The sequence below is a fragment of the Salvelinus sp. IW2-2015 genome, linkage group LG4p, assembly GCF_002910315.2.
Source record: "Salvelinus sp. IW2-2015 linkage group LG4p, ASM291031v2, whole genome shotgun sequence".
NCBI classification, from domain to species: Eukaryota; Metazoa; Chordata; class Actinopteri; order Salmoniformes; family Salmonidae; genus Salvelinus; species Salvelinus sp. IW2-2015.
Genome location: NC_036841.1, coordinates 14,836,082 through 14,848,259, shown reverse-complemented (window position 1 = coordinate 14,848,259; position 12,178 = coordinate 14,836,082). Strand labels below are relative to the sequence as shown.

General features: G+C 44.4%; 1 protein-coding gene across 1 annotated transcript in view; it reads right to left on the bottom strand.

Annotated features, from left to right (window-relative positions):
• The window catches only part of LOC111960565 (serine/threonine-protein kinase SIK2), a 58,821-nt gene that overhangs the window by 42,383 nt on the left and 4,260 nt on the right, over positions 1 to 12,178 (bottom strand). Inside the window, exons 2-3 of the mRNA XM_023982614.2 lie at positions 11,634 to 11,750; positions 9,316 to 9,379 (exon numbers count right to left, since the gene is read on the bottom strand). Of these exons, the coding sequence (XP_023838382.1) occupies positions 9,316 to 9,379; positions 11,634 to 11,750 (181 nt within the window). The remainder of the gene's footprint in view (positions 1 to 9,315; positions 9,380 to 11,633; positions 11,751 to 12,178) is intronic.

Below are 12,178 nucleotides of genomic sequence, written 5' to 3'. Positions count from 1 at the left end.
CATAAGAATTCAGACACAGACTCGAAATGGACCGCCGGTGTATCCTGTTTCCATTGATCATCCTTGAGATGTTTCTACAACTTGATTGGAGTCCACCTTTGGTATAATCAATTGATTGGACATGATTTGGAAAGGCACACACCTGTCTATATAAAAGGTCCCACAGTTGACAGTGCATGTCAGAGCAAAAACCAAGCCATGAGGTCAAAGGAATTGTAAGTAGAGCTCCGAGACAGGATTGTGTCGAGGCACAGATCTGGGGAAGTGTACCAAAAAATGTCGGCAGCATTGAAGGTCCCCATGAACACAGTGGCCTCCATCATTCTTAAATGGAAGAAGTTTGCCTGGCCAAACTGAGCAATCTGAGAAGGACCTTGGCCATGAAGGCCTGACAGAGCTCTAGAGTTCCCCTGTGGAGAACCTTCCAGAAGGACAACCATCTCTGCAGCACTCCACCAAATCAGGCCTTTATGGTAGAGTGGCCAGATGGAAGCCCCTCAGTAAAAGCCACATGACAGCCCACTTGGAGTTTGCCAAGAGGCACCTAAAAATGACTCTGACCATGAGAAACAGGTTTCTCTGGTCTAATGAAACCAAGATTGAACTATTTGGCCTGAATGCCAAGCTGAAGGAAACCTGGAACCATCTCTACGGTGAAGCATGATGGTGGCAGCATCATGCTGTGGGGATGTTTTTCAGCGGCAGGGCCTGGGAGAATAGTCAGAATCGAGGGAAAGACGAACGGAGCAAAGTACAGAGAGATCCTTGATGAAAACCTGCTCCAGAGCGATCAGGACCTCAGACTGTGGCGAAGGTTCACCTTCCAACAGGACAACAACCCTAAGCACACAGCCAAGACAACGCAGGAGTGTCTTCAGGACAAATATCTGAATGTCCTTGAGTGGCCCAACCAGAGCACGGACTTGAACCCGATCGAACATCTCTGGAGAGACCTGAAAATAGCTGTGCAGCAACGCTCCCCATCCAACCTAACAGAGCTTGAGAGGATCTGCAGAGAAGAATGGGAGAATACAGGTGTGCCAAGCTTGTAGAGTCATAGCCAAGAAGACTTGAGGATGTAATCGCTGCTAAAAGGTGCTTCAATAAAGTACTGAGTCAAGGGTCTGAATACTTATGTAAATGTAATATCAGTTTAATTTGAAATACATTTGTAAAAATGTCTAAAAACCTGTTTTTGCTAGGTCAATATGGGGTATTGTGTGTAGATTGACGAGAAAAATAACAAATTAATCAATTTTAGAATAAGGCTGTAACATGTGGAAAAAGTCAAGGGGTCTGACTACTTTCCAAATATACATAATTACCTCAATGACCTTGACTAACCCGTAACCATTGCACATTGACCCAGTACCGGTACCTCTTGTTTATAGCCTCATTGTTTCTATTTTATTGTGATACCATTTCTCCTTTAACATCTATTTTACCAGTTAAGTAGACTGAGAACACATTGTCATTCATAGCAATGACCTGGGGAATAGTTAAAGGAGAGAGGAGGGGGAATGAATGAGCCAATAGGAAGCTGGGGATGATTAGGCGGCCATGATGGTATGAGTGTATTTAGCACAAAAAAAAAATAATGCATTGTTGGTTAAGGGCTTGAAAGTAAGCATTTCACGGTATGGTCTACACCTGTTGTATTCGGCGCATGTGAAAAATAAAATTTGAATTGTAACCATCCGCAAATTCCAAATCAAATAAAACTCGTTACGACTTCGTCCCGTCAATTACAACCATGAACAGATATAATGGGAGAGAATTAATAATTCATAATCTCCCATCCAGTCTCATCAACAGCCTCTGGGGAACTCGTGTCATGATGGCATCTTCACACCTGCAACCAGCAGGCAGCCATGCATGCAGCTCTGTATCTCACACCATCACATAGCATGGAGGGAGAAAGACAGAGGAATGGGAACTCATTTCTCTCTACAGTACAAGGGCAAAATTACATTCAAGACATTTCAACGATACAAAACATTTCAGGAGACCAAAGTCGAGTTAAGAGTCTGAGTCATTTCAACAGCGTCAACCATCCTGTGCTCACACGAGACGGCTGGATAAAAATGAAAAATTGAGCAACTGCAAAGTTAGGCTATTCCTAAGGGCAATAGCAAACATTAAATCCATCCTTCTGAATTACAATTCCCTCATATCCAGTTCATTATGCAAATGAGAATGCATACAGCTAAAATTCCAGGAACCTGTGACATTATGGCCAGACAGTACAGTACTTCTGATGAATGGTTAACTTCAGAGGGAATTAGAAAAACATGACACTGATTAGAGAGGGTGCCATATTCCATATTGTTTCCCCTCTTGACTGAGGCTTCTCTTTGTGGCGTGTCGCTAATAAAAATACAAAAAACTAACTTGGCATGGGAATGTGGCGAGGTGCTCTGAATACAGAGATTGGGTGGGTGGGTGGGCTAAGGCTGCTGCAGCTACACAACACAGCTATGTGATAAACCTCTCTGCATATACTGAGTAGTAAGCCTACAGCGGCCTCTTGCCCTATAGTACCTAACCAATCCTTCGCTAGAGAAAGTCTGGACTTTGGATCCTGGATACCCATTTGGCTGGAATTAGCTGACACTTACATTGGACAATAGAAGTGTTGTTCACTGTGCTAGATACTATTTTTATTGCATTGAAATAGACATTACGAGAAATATAATATAGGGGCTGAGATGATGTTTGAATGACCACTCCTTCCTCTGTCCCCCATAGATACAACATCTGTAAGGTCCATCAGGCAAGTATTGAATTTCAAGCACAGATTCAACAAAAAAGACCCGAGAGCTTGTCAAAAGCATCAAAGAAGGGCAGTGATTGGACGATGGGTAACAAAAACAAATCAGACATTGAATGTCTCTTTAAGCATGGTTAAGTTAATAATTATGCTGTGGATGATGTATTAAACCACCCAGACACAAAGATACAGTTGTCCTTCTGAACGGAGCTGCTTTCCACCAGACACTGGGAGAGGAATTCACCTTCCAGCAGAATAATAACCTACAACACAAAGCCAAATCTACACTGGAGTGGCTTACCAAGAAGACAGTGAATGTTCCTGAGTGTCCAAGTTACAATTTTGACTTAAATCTCCTTGAAAATCTATGGCATGACTTGAAAATTGCTCTCTAGCCTTGATCCCCAACACCTTGACAGAGCTAAGCCGTTCCATTCACACACGAGCAACAGCGTCTGGTGCGCTCCAGAGTGCTTCCGCTAAGGGCTAATGACACAAAAAAAGCAAGCTTGTCACAGCAGCTACCGTCACACCAGTGGATGGATGAGTAATGCACTGCTTCAACGTCAGAAAGGGCAAGGAGGAGGACCAACAACATGGCAGCACAGTTAGGTGTACTGAGTCAAAGAAGTGCTGCATTCTGGGAGAAAGTGGGAGAGATGGGGGGGGGGGGGTGAAGGATGAATCACCGGTCCAGGACAGGGTGTTAAAAACAACGAGGGAAAAGCTCAGAAGAGCACCGTGTTCCAGTTCTGTTGGGTAGATGTGTAATCTCTTAACAGCTGCTCAGGTTTTGAAGAGATTGGGAAGCCGAGCGAGAGCAGGACCTGGCGTCCGTACATTTCTCAGTTGGCCAGCGTCCAGACAGCCAAGCCAGGGGGAGCCTGCCCACTGAACAAGAGAAATAACGACGCTCTCCCTCTCGCCCGATCAATCCTGCAACGTTCTCAGCTCCAAACTTATTTTCCTGAAATTTTGTGTAGAAGTAAAGACGTACCCATACGCTACACAATTCAACATTACCTAGCATGCTCCAGGTCAATCAGCCATCAAAACGATGATACTAGTGTCAGCTAGGTGAGTCAACAGTGTAGCCAAGCCTTTTCAGCTCAGACAAAAACACCCGATACCTACTGAGTAACAGAATTTAAAAAAATGACAGACCCAACTACTGCAGCGGACAATAGAAGTTGACAGCCAAAATGAATCTCGCCGTGGCACTCTCTCAAGAAGACAGATGTGGTTAGGCCTAGTCAATTAAACCCAGCCACTCTCCTGTAGTGTTTTCTTCTTAATATGCATGGCCTACATTTTTTTTATACCCCCTTTACAAATTCAAATTGATGTCCCTTTGCTGCCCCCCCCCCCCTCTGCCTGGCAGTTCTGTTCCTCCTCATTATTTGTAGTTGACCCAATTTCTCCAGGTTTGATCCACTCCTGCAGCTTGGTGGGTGGGTGAGGCTGACAAGCCAGCAGACAGGTTGGCATGGCTGCTTTCAATGTGTCTGGCCCACCACCCTGCCAGACTCAAAGTCCACAGGGCTGGGATGGATGGATCGTAGAAATAGACCTACTGGAACTGTAAGTCATTGACTTGTATAGGAACGCCCGTCTTAGTAATTCCATTCTATGGGATGGACAGACAGACTAGATCTCCTCCCAGACAGCTAGCTAGTTGACACCGAGTCTGGGACAAAGCTGGATGGACACGGACCGAGAGCAGCAGGCTTATAAAAAGGACTTCTAAGCATTGATATCAGATAGGTGGGTGAAGTACTTTCTGGTGATTGGATAAGCTGTGGCTTCACAAAGCCACTAACAGACACTACTTGACAGCCAAGCTACTCAGTCAAGTTGCACAAATGTAGCTTGGTGGATCTTTAGATTGATGTTAAGTGGAAGGGATGTCTGTTTATAGTGGAAGAATACAGAACATTATAATCCTGTTTACCTACGTCAGCTATTGTGCTGCTTGCTGGGTGTCTGAAAATCTCAGTGAGGATGTTGATGGCGAAAAGCATATAAATGCCTTATATAACCATATTACTTGGTGCAATAAGCACAATAAGTGGGGCCAAAATGGTTCTGTAATACCTAGACGTGATCCGCGGAGAAATCTAAGTATTCTCTGAAATGAGGTTACACAAATGTACTGTCCGCCCTTCAGTAGGGCACTGTTGGAGAGCTGCACTGATGAACTATCAAGCCCAGTCTATTTCTATCATAATGGGCTTGTAGTGGGCTGATTGCAAGACAAGTCCTCCAGGTGCCACATAAGTCAACGCAGCCCCTTGAAAGAGTCCTGAGCCCTATGGGCTTCCCTATGGGCCCTGGTCAAAAGAAGTGCACTAAAAAGGGAACAGGGTGTCATTTGGGATGTGGCCCCGGTCTCAATGCAGTCGTCTTTGTCCCATTCACTCGCCACTACTCCGCACCCTTCTTTATCAGTCGTGGTGAAAACAAGACGGCTGTTGTTAGAATCAACACCAGTGTCAGGGTCTGAGCTTGACCCTGGCATGACCCAGGCACAGGGAGAAGCAGAGTGTCAAACACAGTTTGTTTATTTAGTGCAGTATCGTTGCTTTGGACACACACACACGAATGCCATCCAAAATAAGGCATCAACCACTCGATGAGAATCATTGCCACATTTACCTACTCCGACCCTCTGTAAACAGGCCTGACTGGGCAAAAATCACACAAACACACCACCTAAGAAGTGAGTGTGTAAGAACAAACAAAGACCTGTCACATACAGTGCCTTCAGAAAGTATTCACACCAATGTACTTTTCCCACATTTTGTTGTGTTACAGCCTGAATCTAAAATGGATTAAAACGATGGATTTTTTTTTAAAAACACCTTTTTGGATATCAATTTCATGATATCCAATTGGTAGTAGTTACAGTCTTGTCTCATCGTTGCAACTCCCGTACGGACTCAGGAGAGGCGAAGGTCGAGAGCCAAGCGTCTTCCCAAAACACGACCCTACTTCTTGACACACTGCTCTCGTAACCCGGAAGCCAGCCGCATCAACGTGTCGGAGGAAACACTGTACAACTGGCGACCGTGTCAGCGTGCATGCACCCGGCCCGCCACAGGGGGTTGAATACATATGTCATCAAGATACAGTGCATTCGGAAAGTATTCAGACGCCTTGCCTTCCCTTTTTCCCAAAATGTGTTACGTTACAGTCTTATTCTAAAATTGATTAAATTCATGTTTTTCCTCAATCTAAAACACAATACCCCATAATGACAAAGCGAGAAAAAAAATACTGAAATACCTTGTCTATATAAGTATTCAGACCCTTTGCTATGAAACTCGAAACTGATTTCAGGTGAATCCTGTTTCCATTGATCATTCTTGAGATGTTTTTACAACTTGGAGTCCACATGTGGTCAATTCAATTGACTGGACGTGATTTGGAAAGGCACACACCTGTCTATAAGGTCCCGCAGTTGACCAAGCCAGGACGAAGAAATTGTCCGTAGAGGTCCGAGACAGGATTGTGTCGAGGCACAGATCTGGGGAAGGGTACCAAAAAAATTCTGCGGCATTGAAGGTATCTCCCGGGTGGCGCAGTGGTCTAGGGCACTGCATCGCAGTGCTAGCTGCGCCACCAGAGTCTCTGGGTTCACGCCCAGGCTGGGCTGGGTTCGCACCCAGGCTCTGTCGCAGCCGGCCGCAACCGGGAGATCCGTGGGGCGACGCACAATTGGCATAGCGTCGTCCGGATTAGGGAGGGTTTGGCCGGTAGGGAGGGTTTGGCCGGTAGGGATATCCTTGTCTCAGTATGTATAAAATGTATGCACTCTACTGTAAGTCGCTCTGGATAAGAGCGTCTGCTAAATGACTAAAATGTAAAATGAAGGACCCCAAGAACACAGTGGCCTCCATCATTCTTAAATGGAAGGAGTTTGGAAACACTGAGACTCTTCCTAGAGCTGGCCGCCTGGCCAAAATGAGCAATCGGGGGAGAAGGGCCTTGGTCAGGGAGGTGACCAAGAACCCGAAGGTCACTGACCGAGCTCCAGAGTTCCTCTGTGGAGATGGGAGAACCTTCCAGAAGGATAACCGTTGGCATGGAGAAGGCAGACAACTTTGTTGAGTGCACTGCATCACTTTACTTTGTTCCACAGGTAAAGAAATGTCATCCTTCATGTGTCAAGCAAGCACTCCCTTTCCTCCCTCTATACAAAAAAAATTATAAATGAGAGAACCGGAAAACGCTGCTTTTATAACCAAGATGGCTGGTGGCAACAGCGCTGGTTCTCATTGGAGCAGACCAGAGAGCCTGGCGTGTCTGTTAGTGATAGAACTCCTACCTCAATGGTACATCAAGATTGGTTCTATAAGTGCTAATAGGTTATTTCCAGGGCTTCTGGTTTTGCTCTCCTTTCATGGCCAGACTCTTATTCATTCTTCACAGCTGCTCCAGTCCAGTAGTAGAATCCCGGATAACCAACCCACTCACCTTGTGCACACCCTCGAGCACACAGGAGAGTCACTGTACCCGGCTCTGCATTGCCTACAGTACCATGATGTGTCAAACATCATGCAACATGACTCATCAATACAAAAATCACTTTACATAACCATTGGGAAATGGCTTGCCTCGGGAAGAAGGCCTGTCTGTGAGGTCCATGTACTGTACAAAAAAAAAACGAAATGTGCTTTGGGGTAAAATAGCATTCACATTTCACATCTTTACCTACATCATATGATATTATCTTAGGTTTAGATTCTGTCTTATTTGGTGGGGATATAGAACAGACAGGTAAGCCTGTAACAACTCTGTACAGATACAGACGGGTATTGAGGGAAGCCTGTTTTGACTGACCCCTGAACTGAAAAATGGAGGTCAGACAAGCTCTATTAACCCATGCCTCCTCCTCCTTGCCCTCTCCCTGCCCCAGTGGGTGCCACCCAAGTGGCACAACAACGTAAACAAGGGTATTTGGACAAACTACCAGCCTTGTTTAGTCAAAACATAAGACCAGGAAATCATCTCTAAATTCACCATCTACGTGGTTCACAATCATAGATCATAGAATTCTAATGATATGGGTTTAACGCAATGCTCCTCACCTATGACAATCAATCTTCACTGAAAGTAGGCTTAGGGGCAAGATATGCAAATGGTGAGGAACTCAAGGGAACATTTAACCAAATCATCTCATTGTCTCAACAAGTGGAGGCATTCCTTTGTCCTACTACCTGTCCTTAGACAGACAATGAAAGCAGCCTTCCTTTCTGATTAAGCAAAAGCCTATCAGGAACATACACTGAGTATATATCAAACATTATGAACACCTTTCTAATATTGAGTTGCACCCCCTTTTGCCCTCAGAACAGCCTCAATTTTTTGGGGGCATGAACTCTACAAGGTGTCGAAAGCGTTCCACAGGGATGTTGGCCCATGTTGCTTCCAATGCTTTCCACAGTTGTGTCAAGTTGATTGGATGTCCTTTGGGTGATGGACCACTCTTGATACACACCGGAAACGGTTGAGCGTGAAAAACCCAGAAGCGTTGCAGTTCTTGACACAAACCCGTGCGCCTGGCACCCACTACCACAGGGGTTCCCAAACCTTTTCACTCGGGCCCCGCAATCCAGCATTGGGGAACATCCCGCACCCCTCCTTCATACGCGCCACATTTATTTCTACGGGCACAAGCACTGTTCATGACACAAACTGTTCACACCCCTCTTATTGGCAGAGAGAAAATATTGCTGGTTTAAAGCACATTTTGTCATTGGCTGCAGAGAACATTTTGTCCCTTTTATAATGCAAGTGTTCTTGCAATTCTATACATTTTGCCATGTCTAATGTGTATTCATGTGATATTTGAGTCATAAAACATTACTACAAAATCTATGGGCTAAAAAAACATAGCTAAAAAAACATTAGCTGACATGGGCTAGTTGATCTGGAACATTATCTAGAAGTTATAAATAGCTCTCTAATGTATGCCATGACTAACATGACAAGAGGAACTGATGATGCACTTCCTAATTTGTAAATTGCACCTTGTGCATTCTACTATTACAACTTTCAAGAGTAAGTTGAAAGCCGGACTTAGTTCCTCAAAAGAAAATTAAAGACCCCCAAGCCCCCCCTTGCGGGCACGCCCCACAGTTTGGGATCCGCAGCACTATCATACCCCGTTCAAAGGCACTTAAAGATGTTGTCTTGCCAATTCACCCTCAATGGCGCACACACATACAATCCATATTTCAATTGTCTCACGGCTTAAAAATACTTCTTTAACCCGTATCCTCCCTTTCATCTACACTGACTGCGGCATCAATGTGGGATCATAGCTTTCAACTGGATTCACCTGGTCAGTCTATGTCATGGAAAGAGCAAGGTGTTCTTAATGTTTTGTACACTCAGTGTATCGGCTGCAGCATGCAAGTAGGCTACACACAATATAACTAACAGGAGAGGAGGTGACAACACATTACAAAAGAGCTTTATGCAAAAATTGTTCGACATTGTTTTCGGGGGAAAATGTGCTTGGGTACGTCTGCGTCACTTACCGAAAATCTCCCCGTTCTTGGCAAACTCCGTCACCAAATAGAGCATGTTCTTGGTCTCCATTACCTGTGGAAGAGGGAAGGGAACAATGAGTAAGCGATAATCACACAGCAAAACAGATTAAGACCAACTTCAGCAATGACCTCGGTGCTGTTAAGATGCCAATTCATCTGATAATCCTTGTGCATGGATTCCTGGAACAGTATTAGGCTGGCCGACGCGGGCCTACCGAGAACCGCAGAACAGTCTCGACGAAAGGATCATAAGGAACAAATGAATGAATGCAAACTTGCACTGATCAGCAGAGTAAATGTTGAAAATGTTGCACAGTAAAGGCTTATCCTGGCTGCACACAACAACAACAACAAAAGTCATTATTTTTCGAGAATTACAAAAATTACACAAATACGAGAGAATAGGAACGATGTTCTGTTCCATGGTTGAACGGCTCCTCCATTCCCAGTAGAGTGCCAGCGGTGTGTGTGGGAGGACACCAGGGTCTACATCCCAAATGGCACCCTATTCCCTATGAAGCGCACTTCTTTTGACCAGGGCCCTATGGGAAGTAGCGCACCACATAGTGAATAGGGTGCCATTTTGGGACACATCCCCTGGTGTCCTCCCACACACACCGCTGGAACTATCAGTACAGAATTAGCCAAAGAAAACAAAGGGATGAAGAGAGCTAAATTGAGAGAGAGAGGAAAAGAGATGCATTAATGAATCAGATACATCCACATAGAAATCCCCCAAAGTGGTGATTTCATGTAAATTCCCATCTGGGCACACTAACCCGTTGCTCTGCACCCTTTCTGACCAATATGCCCCTGCCTCCATGACATTCTCAAAGAACCTGTAGGGATAATCAATGTGACTTTCCCCAGTGCTTTCCATAACATGCCGACCACATGGCACTAATCATCCAAATTCTGCCAGAGTACTCTGTCAATGATACAAATGGGGAAATGACATGGATTGTTGTCCCATGTAAAGGACAACATTATAGCCTACAACTTCTCTGTGTTGTTGTGAACGCTTGATGGGGACAAATAGGCAATATATTGATGAAGGTGGGGATGAGGAGTTCATTTGAAACAGTGAAGTTGGGCGAAGAAAGAGCTGTGTGTGTGTGTGTGACTGTGGAAAACGTGGGTCTCTGAGTCCACTGAGGGGGCATCCTGTGAAGCAAAGAACCCAAAGGGGGGGGGGGGGGGGGGGGGTTGGTTGTTTGGGGATGAGAGAGCGAGAACAGAGCCGATGCCGAGCCTGCTGCCCTCTGTTCATGAGGCCTGAAAGGAAATTACTAATTGACCCAAGCCGTTTGAATGGGAGAGCTGTTGGAAATAATGATACACAATGATTACACAGCAATGTCTGGACCCGAGCCATTTGCTTGTGTAATAACAAACTGCTATTCACATTGCCAATGACCAAAGTGACCTAAAGTCTTATGTAATAAAGTGAAGTCTCGGGTGGGCTTTTCAGGTTGACTAGTAGGACCTCCTCTGATGATAGAGCTTGGCGGCTGAACATTGCTTTCCCCCTCTGCTATTAACACGAGAGGCTGAAACCTACAGCGCAGTTTGGGTGAAATTCTGTCAAGCACCTTGAAGATGCATAAGGGTTGGTTGTTTAGTCATTAACTCCGTCAGACGTCAGTTCTGATATCTATGAAGGTCTAGGACTGTGAAGGCCAGGTAGATTGGAGATGTTTGCTCACCTATTAGAAAATATCCTGAATGACTGTAGGCGTTGCAAATGTATACAAAAAACAGTGGTGTAAAGTACTTTAGTGCTTTAAAGTATTTTTACTTAAGTCATTTTCTGGGGGTATCTGTACTTTACTATTTCTTGACAACTTTTACTTCACTATGTTCCTAAAGAGAATGATGTACTTTTTACTCCATACATTTTCCCTGACATCCAAAAGTACTTGTTACATTTTGAATGCTTAGCAGGACAGAAAATGGTCCAATTCGCAGAGAACATCCCTGGTCATCCCTACTGCCTCTGATCTGGCGGACTCACTAAACACAAATGCTTTGTTTTTAAATGTCGTCTGAGTGTTGGAGTGTGACCCTGGCTATCTTGCTTAATTATTATTCATACTTTTACTTTTGATACTTAAGTACATTTAGAATTTTACTCAAGTAGTACTTTACTGGGTGACTTCCCCCTTTTACTTGAATCATTTTCTATTAAGGTATCTGTACTTTTACTCAAGTATGAGAACTGAATTCCACCACAGACAAAACCCCAGAGGACCAAATAAAAAGGGAATGTATGTTGTATACTGCTTTTTTTAAGAGGAGAGGTTTACCTGGTACAACTTGATGATGTGCGGGTGGTCCAACATTTTCATGATCTGTACCTCCCGGTAGATCTTCTCCAGGTTCACAGCATCTAGTTGGCTCTTGTCTATTATTTTAATGGCAACCTGTGGAACACAGAATACAGTGATGAGTCCCTGGACAAAACATTCAAAAGGATTCCCTTGAGATCTTTTTATGTAAAGGAAAATAAAAAAATGCTTTTTTGTAGGCCTACATTTTTAAGTGTCGCTTAGACTGAGGAAGATAATTCTAAAGTCAAAAGGGAAAAAAAGTGGTAAGCAGTAGGCCTCTCTCTCCATAATATAATTCCACAGCACTCTCAGTTCTTGCAAGGCAAGCAGAGACAACAACAAAAAACTCCTCAAATGCTCTCCTTTGCACAAAAAAACTGTTTGCTGGAGAAAYTCATAAACAGCTTTTATATTCTGTCACCCACACTGGGTGAGAGGTAAGGGCGGCAAACACTAGCAGAAGCTGCTGGAAAACAGGCCATTTCTTCATCCTTGCGAGAGTTGATTAACAGTGTCTCCAT